Raw genomic sequence first — 20600 nt, forward strand, 5'->3', positions numbered from 1 at the left:
CCCCCCGTTACCCCCACCACCTTTCTGCAACCCCCCCCTCCCCTTACAACCCACCCTTGTAGGTAATCGTGTGTCAGAAGCCGCATTGTTGGAGAGAAATTGGGTAAGAAATAGCTACCAAGGCATGAATGTTTTCTGTTATTTTTAGGGTTACGAAACTCTCAAGCTAGAAATCACAAAGTGATTTTAGTGATATATCCCCATCGGGATTCGAACCCGGGACCTTCGGATCGTGAGTCCAACGCTCGACCACTGGACCACACAGGTTGTTAATAAGCGAGTGGTAACGGCCTCCGTGGTCATCCTTTATTATTCTTAATTACCCTATTTTTTTTTTCTCCACTTCATAAAGCCTACAATCTCGAGAACGTGACTTAAACTCATCTCTAGAGCTCTATTTTATTGCAAGTGTAAAATATTAAAATTAACGCACTGCGTAACGTACAGCGGTATTTTCCCTTTTCCCCCCTCAGTGTTGCCGCGGTTGGCAAACTTTGCACAATTTTGTGCAAAAGTGAGGGGAATTTTGTAGAGTCCTGGGAATATGCTAAGTTTTAATGAGATTAATGTACTTAATTTTGGGGTAATATGGGAAAGTGCAGTAAAAGTGACTTCAAATTCAAATTCAAATTCAAAAATATCTTTATTCAGTAGGTAACATAGTTACACTTTGAATCGTCAATTTTACATAACGAACGTCTCATCCGCCTAAAACTACTGCAGCTTCTCACAACCTGTATAGCCGGGACTGATACTAAGAAGTTTTTTTTGGGAATAGGTTTATACATACATACATACATAAACTCACGCCTATTTCCCACCGGGGTAAGCAGAGACTATAGAATTCCATTTGCTTCGATCCTGACACACTTCTCTTGCTTCCTCCACATTCATCAATCGCTTCATACACAATAGGTTTATGTTTGGCAAAAATGTTAGTATTAAAGTTCTTACATGGATATGATGAATGTCTTGGCTATGATTCTAACATGACATGATAGTACTCGTGACCATAACATAAATAATACAAAATAGAAAACAAAAGAGAAATGTAAAGAGTACAATAGGCGGCCTTATTGCTAAGTAGCCATCTCTTACAGGCAACCGTTGAGGATAGGACATATTTAATATTTTATAATATAGCGGGATAGTCCAGCATGAGAATACTTGACATTAAACATAAAATACAAAAATAGATTTACTTACGAGTACATAAACTACATAAAATTAATACACATAATAATTGTTATAATAAATAAATATCAATACTTAAACTACTACATAATACTAAGGAAGAAAAGGAGGAGAAACATTATGAAGCTGAAGAGAAAATAAAGCTCAGGAAACGCATAGTTCTCGTCGAAGAGTACCCTTTATTTCGCTAAGACAATAGAATTTACGATATTTAAAGCAAACTTTCTTGGTAAAGGTACTGGTACGTTATCCAACCTTTTAATTAGACCTGCATATTAATAAGACGGAATAAATTGGCCTCGACGAATAACTCCGGGTGCCCCCATCGCTATAGATTAAATCCTGAGGGATTCCGTGATTTTAACGGGTTTTAAGAAAGGAAAAAGAACGGTAGATTTGTTACCACTAGATGTTACACGCGACTTTGTTCGAGAGAAACCTTAGTACTTAAAATTTCATCTAAACTTTGCCACCGTATGTACTTGTACGGGGTGTAAGTGACATCGTAACGAATACTGACAGGGATGATTCCGCTCATTATTCTGAGTTAATATCAAGTGGAATATACCATCGCAAAAGTATAGAATTGAAAATAATTTATAAAACTAAAAAAAACATGAATTTTGCGACGGAAAATTTCACTTGATATTAACTCAGAATCATGGTCTGAACCATCCCTCCCACTCAGTATTCGTTACGGTGTCACTAACACTGTATTTAGATAAAGCCTTAATAATGTGCAGTCGTGAGCCATATTATGTACCCACTGTAGAACCCTGTTGCACTAACATATTTGGGGAGTTAAAAAGGTCACAAGGTAAGAAAGCAATATTGCAATTTGACATTGCAAACAAATGACAAATAGCAATATTGCTTTCTTAGTTGAATTGCATCGATGTGGCCATTTTAATCCCCCTGACATTTAGTGAGTCCTACAGTTCAGCATATAATTATATCCCTAAGGATATATTCATATAGCGGCGACATATGTATAGAGTGTGTGCATGTTAATACGTGTACTCGTGGTAGGTACAACTTGTAAGCAATCGAGCTGGCTTATCTGCCCGCTTGGGACGAGTCGACACGACTGCGCAGGGCTGTTAACATTATGACTAAAGAACCATGATAATCGATATTGAAAATTATTTGAATGATAACGTTTAATTGCATTACTGATTACTGATGTAAGTAAGTTAGTCGTTACATGAGTCACGTCAGGCACCTATGGCGGCTTAATAATAACTCTGACACCAGGGTTGATGGGGTTGGTAATCCGTACAACCCACACGAGAGAAGATTGCATTTAAAATTGATTCTTCAACGACTACTAATGACTAGTAACGACTACGTACTTACATCAGTAAGTAGTAACCGGGACCAACGGCTAACTTTAGGCACCGTTTTCACGAAGTCCGCTTTCTTAACCTGAAGACTTGACAGGTCCGGCTTTTTGCAGAAGCGACTGTCTGACCTTCGAACCCGCGAAGCTAAAACCAGACCAATACAGATTAGGTGACATACCTCCGAAACGCGTTTCTCAAAGTGGATTTCTTTACGATGTTGTCCTTCACTTCTGAGCACTTTATATTTATCTATTATTCAAAAGTGAATTCGAAAATCATTGGTTTACACACGTGCAGCGAAGGACCTACCTACGTCCAATAAAAAAATATATTCAGATATTAGACGTGTCAACCCTATAAGGCAAACCGAGCGAGCTCATTAAGAGCAGTAATCGCGGATTTACGACACGACTCTAACTTTACATACTCCAACACACTGGTATCAGCCGCATCATCGCAGAGGTCATGAACTGAGGTATATTCTACCCTTCATTTATATTAATGAACGATAAGAAGTAGAATCCGGCCACCGTGGAGCAGTTGATCCTTGGGCTCACGATCCGAAAGTCCAAAGATCTGAAGGTCCGAAAGTAGTTTTAAGCGCATCCGCTTAAAATTTGAATATAAAATTAGAATTTTCATTTTTTATAGGTATATGTTACCTACTGAATAAAGATATTTTTGAATTTTTTATATTATTTTGGGACTCACAGCCTGGAATTTATTTTTTTGACGTAATATGTCACGTATATTTGCCGCAGATGGCATTAACTACTTGGCCGGATAAATGGGGAGCGTTGAGGGCTCTCACCCGGTACAAAATTTAAGACAAGAGGCCTGAGGGTGCCCAGTTGGGCGCGAACCTCGGCTCAGGGCGTTGTCTGAGAGGAAGAATATTTGAAAGAATTCATCGACCCTAGTGGGTCGATAACGATAAGCGCTGAATGAGGGAATCTTCAACCACGCCGGCGGGGTTGGTATCAGGATTCTAAAGTGTTAGGTGTCGCGAGCTGATTGGCCGCCTCTATGGCTAGAGTAATCGGGTTGTTAGGATCGTATATTACGTCCTTCGGACGCCGATACGTTTCAGTACCGTCCCTAAGCGGGGTGTATTCGGAAACCGCAACTACCAGGGGATTTCGGTGGTGTGGAGCAGAATCGAAAAAACCTTTTGAAGCTCATTTGAGCCATTGGGCAATGGTTAGCAGACCTAGGTCAATGTGCAGAATTTCATTGCGAAGGAACCACGGAGCTATTACTTACTACTAGAGTATTACTTGTAGGCGGTGTATTCGAGAAGGACTCGCGTGAGCGAAAACTACCCCTGCATAGGTCATGATCGGACGGATGCAAGTCGTGTAGATTTTCGCCTTATTCCTAAGGGATAATTTACTACGCTTGTTAAGGAGACTTTTCAGTACCGTCCCTGAGCGGGATGTATTCGGAAGCGCTCACAGCCCAATTGTTGGGCAAAAAGGTAGTAATAATAAAACAGTATGGAAGTATGTACTCGTAAGTTCGTCAACTCATTACTCAAGCAGTTCTGCCGAGTCACAGTACCTGCGGCCGTTTTCATTAAGTCCACCACTTAAACCAACAGGGGTTGTATTGCCAGACAACTTTATAATGGTCTCTTATGTTTAGAAATGTCGGTTTTGTTCAAATTTAAATTTAACTTTTGTCTTGCTATAGAATCAAGTTTAGAGACAGCAAGCACTATCATCGGAGCCTTATTATTTATTCGTAGATCGGAGCATGAATGAAGTGTATGGTCACAACTAAGAAAGATAGAAAGAAAATATTTATTCTGCAAAAAATACACAATTACATATTGTTAAATGGTAGTTATTCCAAGTCGGTAAGGTAGTTGAGGAGCTCGGTGGCGCAGCGGTAAACGCGCTCGGTCTGCGATTGTTGAAGTTAAGCAACTTTCGCAAAGGCCAGTCATATGATGGGTGACCACAAAAAAAAAGTTTTCATCTCGAGCTCCCCCGTGCTTCGGAAGGCACGTTAAGCCGTTGGTCCCGGCTGCATTAACAGTCGTTAATAACCATCACTCCGCACTGGGCCCGCGTGATGGTTTAAGGCCCGATCTCCCTATCCATCCATAGGGAAGACCCGTGCCCCAGCAGTGGGGACGATAATGGGTTGATGATGATACATAATATATATATGTCGTGGCCAGATCATAGAATTGACCATTTCATGAAATGGTCGTATTTCATGAAATGGCCAACTTCAACTGACCATATCGTTTAAACGTCAGCGTTTAATGATATTTCCATCCACGTTTGGCCATATCATTAATGTAGGGTGTCCATGATGATTAATAATGCCGAAACGGCTGCAGCTCAGCAAATGCCACAGCCTAGCTGTAGCTAGATTATGGCGCTGATTATCAGCTGCTGCCGAGTACTGATATGTATACATTTTGAAACCATGTCACATTAACTTTTTTTGACAAATTTGATCGTAAGTCTCATTAAGTGTCAAATATGATATAGCGACAGGGTTTTAAAGTGGGTACATGATATTGCTCATGACTGTACAGTTATCGCTCATGTCCATTGGAAAGAGATTATCTAACTTGACTCGAATTCTATGAAATACACATACATACATAAACTCACGCCTATTTCCCACCGGGGTAAGCAGACACTATGGAATTCCATCAGGTTAAATCTTGACACACTTTTCTTGCTTCCTCCACATTCATCAATCGTTTCATACACGCACGCCGGTTTAGAGTAGATCGTACTGAATCTTTCTAAGGAAGTCTCCAATTTGGTCATTGTACTTCAATGTAAGTAATTCTATGTAATGCAAGTAAATATTAATCATGTAATTATATTGATAACGTCTCACTCTCTCTGAGCACAAGCCTTCTCTCTATCAACCGGAGGGGGCAAAGAGCATACTCCACCACACTGCTTCGCTGCGGGTTGGTGGAGGTGTTAGGGCTAGTAACCAGTAATTATAACTAATTCGTGTTATTATATTTATGATTATCTGCATTGTTCGGGCTAACATAGCATATTGCACAGCATAATTTTAGAAGCAATTTTCCAAAATGGATATTTGATATGGTGTTATTGTCTTTTTTTGTCTGTAGCGCTCTTTTATGATAAACTATTTCTATTATATTCTATTATATAAAAAGGGTAAATTTTACTCAGGCAAAGCCTAGTCGAGTCGCTAGTTCAAAAAGAAACAAACGACAGATTGTAGACCTTTGATTGGTCGAGGAATAACAACTAAGAACCAATTTATATTTAAAAAATAAAACCTACATCGCAAGATTGCATCTGATTGGTCGAAGAACAACGTAACAATAACATCTCATTGTGAAGAAGCCGAGATATACTCTACACAAGCCTCCTCACGGCGCGATGCAATAGGCTAATTTCCAACTAGCCAAATCAGTTACTTTTTACTAAACGTCAAAACACGAAATTACTATGTGCAACCTGTGACGTCATAGAAAAACGTGATACAATGTCGCATTTATCATTATACATTTTTCTTTATTAAAATTCATAATTGAGTAGTAATGAAAAAAGAAAACGTTTTTTGTCACCTGTACTTTTATCTTTATTTAGTAATCAGAATTTCATAATTTATCTTTGACCTAAAAAACTACCCAAGTCCTCAAATAATGCTGCTTCTGTCGTAAGTATGGTATAAAAACAGGTATGCTCAATCCTATGAAAAGCCGCCATTGCTAGCCGTTTGATGACGTAAGTGTTACCAATAAATTGGTATCACCAACATTCCAAGGACTAAAATTTTATTATTGAAAATTAAGCGAATTACTGACTAATGTACTTAATTACTATCACTTGACACATACATAAAAATATTAAAACTGTAAGTGAATCTTTAACATAAAGTTCAAAATTGTCTTTCAAATTAAAAACATTAGTCGTGGGTATTTTATTTTTTACAAAATGGCAACTGAGGGTGGGATGACGTCAGCGCGGCTAACCTCGAAATGTTAGCTGTCACTTTGAGCATACCTTGTTTTATTATACCATGGTGTGGATTGTAAGGTGGATGAACCAACGCTGATGTCAAGGTTATTGAGCAGCTAAAGAGCCCTGACATGGCGACATACAACAAGTAGGTAGTAACCGGGACCAACGGTTTTTTTGTAAATTTATTAACTTTTAAAACCTTATTCTAGTAAGTATATGGTTTGAATGAAACAAGTGACGATCTGAGTATAGGCATAGAATAAGGAAGTATAGGGTAGATAACCTAGATATGCTTTTACAAAAAATGTAAACAAACGTGTCTATGATATTTGTATGGAATAATGAGTTGTGACGTCATCAAAAATATGTTCAAATTTCGAATTAGTCATCATGAAATAATGAGTTTCAACGTCGTTAAAAAATCAAATTTCGAACTAATCATATAATCATAAGTATGACTGTATCGACCTAATTGGTGGGCTTCACTATAATGTACCACGACGATCACATGTTCGTAATACTCATAAACTGTTTGCATATAAACATTGCCGTACTAATTCTGGAAAAAGGTCACCCATGTGTCGTATTGTGAATACTTACAATATACATTTCAGTCATCTTGATATGCAAAATTTGCGAGTTGGTACCTTTAGGCATATGTTATTGGAAGGGCTCCGAGAACGGGACTCAACTTAATACTTAAAAGTAACTATTTTATTGTTTCTTCCATGTAATGCTGTCGTCGGGGTAAACGCACCCGTCCAGTGGTTTTACACTGATCCCAAGATAATCCTTTATCGTAGGGCTGGGCGGGTGCGCAACTGTTGGTACAATCATAGTATTATAGTATCATACTATCATCTTGTAATTTACTCTAATTAACTCTACTTCATCAATACTAAGTAATAAGCAATAGTTAAAACTTATTGTCTATTGTATTGATACATTTCGTTACATTTTTCTCTTTCTTGTATTAATTAATTATTGTAATAGTGTGAGGTTCGATCTGCTTCCTCTTTACTTATTTAGTAAAATGCGGTCAACGCCGCTGGTGGTACAATTACCAAGTCAAATATTGTAATATTAACTATTAAACCATATTGTATCATTGTTGGTTGATCCAAATAAATAAAAAAAAAAAAAAAAAAAAACTATTTCTTACCGTGCTACAATACTGGCAACCTGACCCAAAAATCAACCAGCCATGCGATATCTGATCGCTACGCGAGGAAGGTCCCGCTACCGAGAAAATACCGCTGGTTATTCTTCATGCAGATTGGAAAACTTTTCAAATAACCAATTAAATTACAACCGATACACCCTTGTCTGAAATACAATGTTTAAAATTCATCAGGTCCGTCATTTGCATGTTTATTTTGTGTTTCATTGGATATTTTACGGTTTGCTTTTGCTGAATTTATATTACGTCGAGTCAGTAGGTACATTGGTAATTAAATAGGTACAACCAACAAAACATAATCTCACGGTAGTTAGAAGTACATCCACCGCATAATGAACCTCGCTCCACTAATATAATAATGATAGAATGCGAACTTCCATGTTCATCAATTATTAGATTTAACGTCTATCAGAATTTAAAATTCAGAACTAAGTAAGTTCTTAATTGTTGTTTTTATTAGTGTGTATCAGAATTTGAATTCGGAACGTAAGCCAGTTCTTTATTGTTGTTTCTATTAGTGTGCAATTGTGTATCAGAATTTGAATTTAGAAAATAAATTTCTTTGCCTCTGCCCAGCAGTGGGCGTCATACGGCTGATGATGATGAAATTTCTTTATTGTTCTTTTTAGTTCTAAATTCGAACTCAAAATATCGTTCTTTTGAATTTGGAAATGCGACATTAAGAAATTACACTACACACACACACACACGCACGCACGCACGCAAATAGAATTGCGTTGAATTTATAGAATTGAAATAATTTAACGAAACACAAAAAAGAACTGATTTTTGCGACGGAAAATTCCACATGATATCAACTCAGAATCATGATCTGAATCATCCCTTTAAGTTTTCGTTACGATGTCGCTAACACCCTGTATACTTTTACAGAAACAGAAGTAAAAACCGCCACTTAAAAAAACAGATTACGTGTAGCAATAACCGTGGTGACGTCACCGGTGATTCCCGCGACACATACGTACCGTAACCGTAGTACGTGACACCTCGCACCATAAAACCTTGTATTGATTCCGCCGCACGCCGCCCTAGTCGAACTTAAGGCTTGAACACACCGAAATCAGTAGCAGCGCAGGCGCGGCGCGACGCATATTGCGACATCACGCAGACCAGTTTTCTTTTTTAAATGTCATTTTGCGTAATTTGTAAGTCTGCGGGCTTAGCACCGTAAGCGCACGACTCTTTCTCGCCTCGGCGTACGTCACCTGTCACTCTCTCACAGTACTGCCCAGAAAGAGACAGGTGATCTCTGTCGCGGCGAGAGAGTCGCGTGCTTACGGTGCTAAGCCCGCTGATGTGTTTAATAATTATAATTCTAATGTATTTTTCACCACAAAAATATTGTACTTAATCAATAAAATTTAATGTTGACAGCCTCCGTGGTTTAGTGCTCACGATCTGGAGGTCCGGGTTCGATTCCCGAGTCAGTCAAATATCACAATTTGACTGGATCGTTCATCTTACTTTTGAACAATCGGGTCATCAACCTGCAATGTAACGAAACTAGGGATCACAACGTGATTTGTGTGATATGTCCCTACAGGGATTCGAATCCGGTACTTGCGGATCGTGAGCTCAACGCTCAACCACTAGACCACAGCGGCCGTGTCACGATAGGATTACAGCAGAAATAATGAACTTTATTAGGGTATAAGTTAGACATTATCTACGCAACCTATGTCTAGACTAGGTCGTCCTTCAGATAGTTTACTATGTTAGCGCCGTGCCAATGCTAGCCCGGTACTGAACTTGGGACCTTTTGCATACTGACCTTCAAACTAAGCTTACATGCCGAAAGGCGTCCGAGTCAAACCTATAATACTTACGTCGTTATATAAAAGCTTATTATAAGATTAATGATTACCTAAGTAATAAAAATGCCTGGTATTAAATGTGTCCCTCTAGTTATTAAATAACTTGTAATGTATACCTAAATTGATTTGTAAAATGTGTTTCGGTTGCAGTTTCTTGTCATTTCTTCACCTCAGCCATGACACCTTGAGAAATGACGTAGATTAAAAAAAAATGCCCTTTAACATGTTTATCTACGACAATTACGTTGAATAAATGATTTTGATTTCTGATTGGTGCAACTTTGAGAAACCCCCTTCAATTTCCTACTAGTAAAAAGAAATGTGAATAATTCTGATTCTGCTCTAAACATAACATAAGCTCACTACAGAGGTAATTCTAAAAATGTTGAAATCCTAAACCGTCACCCTTCGCCTGACTATGACACAATTCCAAAAGCAAACAAGCGGCAAACGCGATTCAAATGGTAACCCTGTCGACTTGTTGACTAAGCAACTCAGATTTACGAGCCCGCTGAGAAGCGAAACACCATCAGCACAAAACGTCTACTTTATTACCTTATTATTCTTCCATTCCCGTTTCAAAATAACGTTTCACACACGTACAAAATAGTCGGGAGGACGCTGCGTCCGCGCGGTGAGTCGTGGCAGATTTATGAGAGGATATTTCATCTGCGGCCGGCGGCGATAGCGTGATGTGGGGGTCGGGGGTCAGGCGGGGGTGACCCCCAGCTCCGTACCCCCCCCCGCCCCCCCCCCCTCACCCCCGGTGGACGCGGCCGGACGTTTAAAAAAACCGCTCAAATTCCCGCAGCTATCTACTTACCACGGATGATCGCTGTTTATTTTGCCCGTCGCTCTTGAACACGATCCGGTTTTTTACACGAACACTAATGAGAAAATATAACCAGTTTTCTGCTCGAGCGAACCTGGACTAAATAAAGGTTCACTAGACCAATCTCCGCGTTCGAATTTCTGCGAACAAAGAGAATAGACGCGCTTGTTATTGTCTCGCTAGTTCTAGGAATGACTTTCAGGGTACCTACTTACTTTAGTTTGATCCCGTTTTTATTCCACATACGAACTCTAGGTTATTAATCAAATTTTTTGCACTACCCGTCTTCGCTTCTCTGAAATATAATTTAAAATCGCTTACTACGAAGTTTTAAAGGGAATGTTAGTAGACGTAACATTTATTAAAATTCGTTCGTCAGCGATTATTTAACGAAGCTGGTGGAATTAGTAAAGACTTTTTCGTTTCATTTGATTTTTAACGTTTACTTTTAATGCTGTAAGAAGATTCATGGCACTCAATCCTGAAACTAAAGCTTTAATAGAGGGAATTAATTTCATTCCAACCCAAGTCGTTTTCCTGATCGATTCGGAAGTGAGTGAGATCCAACCTTAAGTTGAAGTACTTGCTTATTTCAAAGAATCTACCATGTAAAGACAAGATGTTTACAATTTATTTTTTGTTTTTTTTTTTACTTTACTTATAAGAAATTGATGATTGAGTTAATATCAAGTGGAATATTCCGTCGCAAAATTCATGAGTGTTTTATGGTACTTATAGGGAGGGGTTTTTTCCCACCAGTTAGACAAATCTAACCTAGCATCCCTTGTTTCAGAGTTTGGAAGAAAGAGAGAAGCGACATTCGAGCCACAAAGAACAGTTAGCGCGGGAACAGCGCTACCTGCGCCGGCGACTGGCGCAGCTGCGAGCGACGCCGCGCGACGTGAGCACGCGCAGCCTCTCAGAGAGCTCGATGCCGCACGCGACGCGCGCAGACTCCCTGAGCTCGCTCGAGTCCTCCTCAGGGGTGTCGACCGCCGAAAGATCGCCGTCCTCCGTCTCTGAGAGCGGTGAGTACTTTTCTCTCTCTTTCTCTCTGGACTCGTTCCCTCATGTCCGACGGACGACATGTCCGATCCCTCATGGTACGGAAAATCAACGGCCCCTGATTTCTTTATTTTAATTGCATGGGAACTAGAGATTTATTTAAATATTTATTTAAAGAAGCAGATTTTATAGTGCAATAAAAAACGAAAATTCACGTGTGACTTGAAACAACCATTCAACTTGTCATGATTTAAAATTCATAACTGACGAATGGAAAGCATTAAGACACGTTTAGAATTTAATTAATCTTCGTGAAGCCTGTTCGTCTGTGTTTCTGTCACTCGAACATTGTTCCCGGTTCAGAATTAACCTAGTAGGAATATTGTCCGCTCACAATGTGGAGTTCCATTCTGACAGACATGGCTAAATTGGGCCGTCGGCTCCCGCTGAGCACCATTGTACGCCCAACAAAGATATAGACTTCGCCCTATATTGTTACCTTTTATTTATGCATTAACTTTCGCAATTTAACTGTCAGAAGCACACTTATTCCTTACGGCGGACGCACATAAATTTCTGAGCCATTGTCGGTAGCCGGCCGAAAAAACTTGCCCCTCCCGCGTCCCTCACCGTTCATACGATTGATATGGTAAACATGCTGGTTTTATTGACCGTATAAATAGTTGTTGGAGCGATTAGTCGTCTCATTAAGCGGGTTTATTCGCTGCGGGCTGTATAATTCGCCATAGGGCGGTATTTACGTTGATCTAACGCCGGCCGCCCGCACCCGCCGTTTGCATGCTGATGTCACGATCGTAAAAATAAATATTTGCATCTCTATTGAATGTTTAGGGTAAATAGGAGATTTCAGGGCTCACTCTCTTCATAAGACGCGGGCATTACTGCCTATGTGTTTGTTTTGTTCTCTACGGTAATCGTTTTTCCGCGCCGCCAGTTAAATCGGGTTCAGTTGAGACGCTTTGTCGCTACAAGCTTTCATAGTGACTTTCAATTTTCCACTAATTTGGATTTTAATGGCGTCAGAGCATATCTGGGGAGGTTGATCGGGATTCATTCCCCTGGTTGTGATGTGATGAGAATCTTTCATGGTAATTTCCAATTTCCCGTGGCTGATGGGTGGGGTGTGAAGGTATCGGTGTGTATCACTTACGTGTGTGTCGGGTTGGGTATGGACGGGAGTGTAATTGAAGTAGCGGCCGACGGCGATTGCATTACGTTAATCGCATATGCGAAGTGACGCGACAACGTGTCCCGGGTTCCGTGCACTATACATACTATGCACTATACATACCCTTAAGGCTGTACGCACACTGCATACGGCTATTATGCAACCCTGTCTGTATAGTTGGATTAACGAGCCGGGGCTTTTAAAAGTAAATCTTTGTTAATGGTTGCAATTTTACCAATTATGTGTTATGGGATGGGCAGATCCACATTGTTTGGCATTGAAGTCCTGTTTAACATATGTCTATTTTAGGTTTTGGCATTTTAGTTTTGTATTTCTACTTATTATCCCTTTAAGGTTTATTTTATGCCTATTGTGTTCATATATACGTCTCACTGCTGATATGGAGCATACTATACCACGATGCTCTGCTGCGGGTTAGTGGAGTTTGGGCCAGGACCAATGGCTTAACGTGCCATCAGCTAAATTTTTCGGACAATCAGCTGATTCAAGCCTGCAATTTCCTACCCAAACAAAGAACAGACTCACAAAGGAATTTCGACTATGACGCCATCGGAAATCAAACCCGGACCTCCAGATCGTGAGCTTATCGTATTTATGTGTTTTTTATAAATTCAAGTACAAGATATAGGTTCACTGAGAGCCTTTCTTGAAAGGCTTACCTATTAAGAACTCTGAAATTAGCTTAGTACCGACGAAATGTATTTTTTATTTCTTTTTTTCGCTCATTATCACAAAAATTCCTAAGCAAGAGTCGAAGCGTATCAAGACGGAATAAGAAATATAAAAATATTGTTTTTAAATATATTTTCTCTTCCTTTCCTCAAGAAAATGTTTTAATTACATCAATTTCCTTTTACATCGCGGAGAAATAAAAATGCTTTTTCTTTTGCTGGCAACAACGCAAAAGGAATTAAATTTTCACGGCAAAGGAATAGTTTGTACATAAATTTATGCGGATTTTTGTATGAAAAGAAAATGATTTTCTGAAATAATGTTGTCTAGAGAAAAGAGAATCCGAACAAATATATTAGACGAAATCATGTCAATCGCAATAACAAAAAGTTATCAAATCTCATTTCTAACTCTAACCCTACACGTCTTAACTACACAAACCCTAAGTTTACAAACTCTACACGTTAGGCAAAATATGTGGCCTAGCCGTTTTGCTATCATCATATGACAGCGTGAAAATGTACCAGACAGACTTTAGTTTTCGCACTAATAATATAATAAAAAAATTGTGTGGATTAGAGTCTGTGATTAGGCTTATAATAAATAGTTGTTTCTCTCCCCGCCAATCGCTGGCAATCAAATACACACCTCAAGAGGAAACGAGATAGATAAATATACTTTACTCCACGCAAGAACGAAACGGAAAAGGGATACGAACACTAAATTGGTTCCCTTTTTTATATGAACAGAATGTATCATATTCCAAAATAATAAAACTACGGAGGGTATTGCGTTGAATAAACAAACATTTATGCAAATTTATGAATGCATACGCTGCGCTGTTGGTATGAAAAAGCAAGTTCGTAATAACACGGAATACGGTCTATTTTCAGGGAAATTGTCTATAAATAACCGCTTGAACTTGTTATTGGACGTAGGTGGCCAATTAGCAGAATAACAGCGGAAAAATAATTATCAGTGTATTCATAGTTCGATGTGTCTAGGATAGAATAATATTCCATACAGATTATAAATAGTAGGTAGAGACCACGGACTCACTCACTTTACTCATTTACCCACTTTACTCACATTACTTTCAGAATTTGCCTTTCAACTGTTTTAAGACATTAGTTTAACAGAAACAGACATTAGTTTATGTGAAATGCATAAATACTTCTCCACAGTCTTCGATCAATAGACAGACGCAACTACTTTTAAATAAACGATCACCAAACAATTGAGGGTCAGTAAGACCTCTTTGTAAGAGTGGTATTATGTCCATTGCTTCTTTCCTGTGATGTCTTAATATCGAGGAGCCGAACAAAGGAGGTTCCCTCGGGATCCCTCCTGCCCGCTTCTCCCATACAGGTTTCCTACCTTTTATTTATTGCGTCTGTCGAATAAACCTACATAAAAAAAACAGAATTTAGTCTAGTATGTTTTGTTTTGTGAGCAGAATTTAGTCTAGTACTTATGTTTTGTTTTGTGAGCAGAATTTAGTCAATTATGTTTTGTTTTGTGAGCAGAATTTAGTCTAGTAAGTACTTATGTTTTGTTTTGTGAGCAGAATTTAGTCTAGTAAGTACTTATGTTTTGTTTTGTGAGCAGAATTTAGTCTAGATGTTTTGTTTTGTGTGCAACACAATGTTTTATTTATTATTATTATTATCTAGTGGAGATTTGCCAGCTTCCGTAGTCTAGTGGTTAAAGGATTGGGCTCACGATCTTGAGGTCCGGGTTCGATTCCCGATGCGGACATTGTTGAAATCACTCTGTGAGACGGTCCTTTGTTAAGGACATTGCATGTTAAATAACCTGATTGCCCGAAAAAGTAAGGTGTATATAATATTATGGTAAAGGCTAAACATTTTCCGGACGAGGTACTTTACTTTTCCCTCCTGTTTTCATCTTTATAAGGAAAAAAATAAAAATAATTAAATACTATAATAGACTCTAATAGACATTTGACGCGTAAGGAGATTCAATTCTATTGAAATTGGCTGGTGAATTAGATTACATGGGAGGTTAGAGTCGGTCGTCGAATTCGACTGAGCTGTCTGAGTTTCGTTACCCAATTTGCTTAAATTTCTATTGTATTTTTTCCCTAAGCTACTATTAGGGGTGTGCTGCAGTATTTATTACTAAAGGCGTATCAATATATCAATGATACTGAACGTTTTCTCTTCAAATCAAATCAAATCAAATATACTTTATTGCACAAAACTAAATTTCAACAATCAGATATAACACATGAATACAGTACAATTTGGGCTGCCTTATTGTTCTAGAGAAATTTCTTCCAGGCAACCACCAAAAGGAAACAAACATTTACAAACCACTTGGATGCGGGATGGTGCAACAAAAAATAAATAAATACCTAAAAGTAAAACTAAAGTTAATATAATAAATACTCTATACTATACGTACATATATTAATAAATACTCAATATAATATAATCCATATATACTAAAAATATACCTAACCATAATCTAAGAAAACTATAATAATAAATAATACTACGTTACGTTATGTACTTATTGATTTCCGTGTGGTTTCTGTCCTGTGTTAAATGTAATGTACCTGTCTGTCTGTGTCTGTGGTGTCCGGAAGTAATAAATGTTTCTTTCTTTCTTTCTTTAATAGACTATACACACACATACAAAACAAGTATTCAAATAAATAAAATACACTCCTCTCTCCTACTACTCTCCACTATTCGTGTCACTTCTGTAAAAACGGACCTGTCTTCTTCTTCTCACGTGTGGTGTCTGGGTTACTATAGAGCCTCCAAAGGCTCCTGACATGACTCATGTAACGACTACGTACTTACATCAGTATGTAGTAACCGGGACCAACGGCTTAACGTGCCTTCCGAAGCACGGATCGTCTTACTTTTTGGACAATCAGGTAATCAGCCTGTAATGTCCTAACTAAACTAGGGATCACAAAGTGATTTCTTGTGATTTATCCCCACCGGGATTCGAACCCGAGACCTCCGGATCGTGAGCACAACGCTCAACCACTGGACCACAGAGGCCGTTAATAATAATTATTTTGGCTCTATTATTATTATTTTATTTGGGCTGGCAGAGGAAGATCTAGAAGGACGTACATTGACCAAATTAGCGACGTCCTTAAAAAAGATTCAGTAAAATCTACTTTCAACCGGCGTACGTATATGAAACAATTGATGAATTGGTAGGAATCGAAGTCGTCACGATCGAAGCCAATGGAATTCCATAGTCTCTGCTTACCCCGGTGGGAAATAGGCGTGAGTTTGTGTATGTATGTATTTTGGCTCTCTATTTATCCAGCCAAGCCTAGTGAATTCAATCTCATAAAGTCGAATGGGTTTATATACAGGGTGTTAGTGACATCGTAACGAATACTTTGAGGGATGATTGAGGCCAAGATTCTGAGATGATATCAAGTGGAATTTTCCGTCGCAAAAGGATGGAATTGAAAATAATTTAAAAAAACACAAAAATATTCAGGAATATTCAGACTGAAATTTCCACTTGATATCAACTCAGAATCATGGTCTGAACCATCCTCCTCAGTATTCGTTACGGTGTCACTAACATCCATACCTACTTGTATGGCTACCGTATGTACTTGTGTGGGGTGTAAGTGACATCGTAACGAATACTGAGGGGGATGATTCAGCTGAGTATTCTGAGTTAATATCAAGTGGAATTTGTCATCGCAAAAGTATAGAATTGAAAATAATTTAAAAAAAAATAAAAAAATATCATGAATTTTGCGACGAAAAATTCCACTTGATATTAACTCAGAATCATGGCCTGAATCATCCCCCTGAGTATTCGTTACGATGTCACTAACACCCTGTATTTATTCGAACGCCTTCTAGTTGAACGTGAGCAATTGATACATCCTTATTTTCTCTTTTCCCCCGCCAACATAAAAAGTAAAGCTCAAATGTGGTAGCACTGTTGAGTGTTCCTAAATTTTGACAGTTCTCCATACTGTACAGCTAAAATTTGTAATAAATTGCTTTAAAATGTGGAGCAACGTGGAGTGTCATCATCATCATCAGCCCATTAACGTCCCCACTGCTGGGGCACGGGCCTTCCCTATGGATGGGTAGGGAGATCGGGCCTTAAACCATCACGCGGGCCCCGTGCGGATTGATGGTTATTAACGACTGCTAATGCAGCCGGCACCAACGGCTTAACGTGCCTTCCGAAGCACGGAGGAGCTCGAGATGAAAACTTTTTTTTTGGGGTCACCCATCCAATGACGGGCCTTTGCGAAAGTTGCTTTACTTCAACAATCGCAGACCGAGCGCGTTAACCGCTGCGCCACCGAGCTCCTCAAAAACGTGGAGTGTATCCCGTCTGAAAGATGAGTTACTAAAAAGAAAACCAGCCAGTTGGAAAAGGGCAGTTTTGATTGATAATAAGTTTTTCTAAGTTTTCTTCTTTCCGATCTTTACGGAAATATAACACTATGATTTTGCAGTTGAACCCTGCGCAAACGGTTATAGTGTAAAAATATAACCAAAGCAATATGTTTGTTTACTCAAATAGTGTGGGGAGCTGTCAAAATTTAAGAAAGTGTTCTTAAACAGCAGCGACAACTGGTGGGAGAAATAGGTCGTTTTTATCCTGAATTCACGCGTTCCTCGAGCAGGGTTATCACGGATACTCCACTAACTAACAGTAAACAGTGCTAACGGTGATCATCACATTAATATCCCCACGATACAGCAAAGTGCGGACAAAGTGAGAACCGACGGCCCAACATGATAGGCGATCGCTTCCTTAATGTGCTTCTGACACGACAGGCCTTGTCTTGGTTATATCTAGACCAGTGATTCACAAACTTTTTTGTCCAAAGACCACGACGAACGACCGGGGACTTTGTTTTATTCAGTGCAAGGCTCCCAAACTTTCAAACCAAAGCTCCACAGTTTTTAGCGGACTTCCTCGAAGCAAACAGTGACTTACTGACGAGGAGTGAGTGTATATACGAGTATACTATACCCTTCTGCCTATTCGTTTGGGGACATAGGCGTTATGCGTGATGCTGTGTTATAATATGTCATGTTACAACAGAGAATCTACTGTCAGTCCAGTAATGTGTTCTTTACACCCATTGATATATAACTACCGTAGATAAAGAGGTTCATACAAAAATACGACGAAAACTTTACGCTAACTTGAAGTTGATGAATGAATATTTTCTCTCTCTCTCTCTCTAACTTAGCTGTACGAGTACATTCATACGCAGCAGTATATTCAATAAAAATCGTCAAAAATTACGTAGGTACGGTCGACGTCTCTAAGCATCTATAGCGCGTGGTGATTCGTAATGTGGTCGAGTTATACAAATCCACGTGTTGTCAGCACGTCGCCTTATCGCGTACTAAGGAATGTCAGAGCATGCATCGCTATTTCTGCTCTAACTTTTCGTTAGTTCAATCTATGGTACTTAATTTATATATCAATTGTGCTAATTCCCGTAGCTACCATCTAATATTATTTTAAGTTATACCTGCCATTTTCTTATTCACCGAAAAGGAAACGGACTGATAATCGTCAGGCATAAAATTTATGGAATACAGGTCAATTTTAGGCAGAAATTTTAGAAACTCTCCCAAAATATACATTATATTCATTTTTAAATTAACATTGGCCAATCATCAGTCGCTTTCCTTTTCGGCGTATAACAAAATGACGGGTATAAGTTAAAATAAAATTAGGATGTGTCTGCAGGAAACGGAACCAATGTATACTTTATGTAAATAAGTATGTCTTGAATTTGTCGTTCACATTCCCAGCAGGTTTATCTCTTGGAATCACAACAGGACCTTACAGAGGTCCTTCATAATCTCTGCTAGGCCAGCAAACACATCGGATGACAAGTTTAACAAAAGGGTCCGAGCTAATTAAACTTGGATAGTTGAAGTAATTAGCGACCCCCTCCCCGCGCACTCTTGCGGCGCTCTGAGGTTGGCACCACTATGGGCGGTAAGCGTATGCTTCTATGCTGTTCTGGGAGCAAATAAAAAACATAGAAAACGTTCAGCTGCTTGTCTTCCCGGGCATGTCGTAAAAACCGACAGAGGGATTGTGTCATCTAACATGATGGACCAATGTTATGAGCGATAGGCTGATCCCTTATCACCATAAGGTTCATCACATCCAGCTTACGACATCGTATCAACAGTGGCTGCAAGTTGTCTTTGATTACTTGTGGCTCTGCCCACCCCATTAGGGATTACGGGCGTGAGTTTACTCTACGTGTTGGCTTCGGCCCCACGCACGCCTTTCAAAAGTCCGGGACTCCATGTCAGACCCGACCCGAGACATGGTAACGACATACAAATAATAATATATCACTTTATTGCACACAAATTCACAAAACATACAACTACCACCACCAAACCACCTACTATTTCTAGGCTGTGTAGATTGTATAATATGTTGGCCAGATATCATGATCTTGACATTACTATGCCCTTGCATATAAAAACATTGCTCTGGCTGCTTTTTGTTAAATTATTTCTATTAATTTTCTAATATACTTAGTTTATATCTTGTTTTTCTTGTTCACATGATTGTGCATGCTGTGATAAATACTTGTAATTGAGTTAGCTCTTAATCTTTTTTTATTGTCTGTAACTTTGCATGTGCAGAGTGTAGCTTGTAAGTTGTCCTTAAGAAATAAAATAAAAAAAAATAAAGAGCTTCGGTACTTTCGCCACATTCAAACGCAGCTGTATATTCATTAAATCGTCAAAAATTACGTAGGTGATTCGTAACGCGGTCGAGTTATACAAATTCACATGTTGCCAGTTCGTTGTCATAACCTTGGTTGATGAAGTTGGTAATCCACCTTATAACCCACACGATACAAGAAGTGTTAAGTAAATAAGTACAAATTCCTCGGCGGTTCTCACTCGCTACTCGCCAATTGTTGTCAGTCGGACGTAACCGCTGCCTACCCTGATAACGAGGGTAGGCTTATCAGGGTGGGTTGTAGGAAGTGAAGATTATGGGCTGATTGCCACCCTGATAAACGAATGGACTGCGAACACCAATGGAGTTGTTTAGTATTTTTACTCATACATATTAAACATAGCATTCATAGAGCCGAGGTAGCAGAATTGGTAGAACGGTTGCCTCTCACTTTGAAGTCGCTGGTACGAATCCAGCACAGGCCTAACCCAATGGTTGTCGAATTTGTTTTAGAATTCATTTTTAGATCATAAATGATTATCACGTGCTCAGCGGTGAAGGAAAACATCGTGTAGAAAAGAAGAAGACGCTTTTAGTGACACCTCATTTGTTAAATTCTGACAGGAGGTTTAGAAGTTAGGTTCGAACAGACG

The 20600-nt window shown here is 39.0% G+C and overlaps 1 protein-coding gene across 3 annotated transcripts in view; it reads left to right on the plus strand.

The window, feature by feature from the left end:
• LOC126371526 (max dimerization protein 4-like) overlaps window positions 1-20600 on the plus strand; it is a 405754-nt gene that overhangs the window by 364814 nt on the left and 20340 nt on the right. For all 3 annotated transcript variants that reach the window (XM_050016847.1, XM_050016848.1, XM_050016849.1), the window contains one exon: window positions 11149-11383. In XM_050016847.1, the coding sequence (XP_049872804.1) occupies window positions 11149-11383 (235 nt within the window). The remainder of the gene's footprint in view (window positions 1-11148; window positions 11384-20600) is intronic.

The sequence above is a fragment of the Pectinophora gossypiella genome, chromosome 12 (assembly GCF_024362695.1).
Source record: "Pectinophora gossypiella chromosome 12, ilPecGoss1.1, whole genome shotgun sequence".
Lineage (NCBI taxonomy): Eukaryota > Metazoa > Arthropoda > Insecta > Lepidoptera > Gelechiidae > Pectinophora > Pectinophora gossypiella.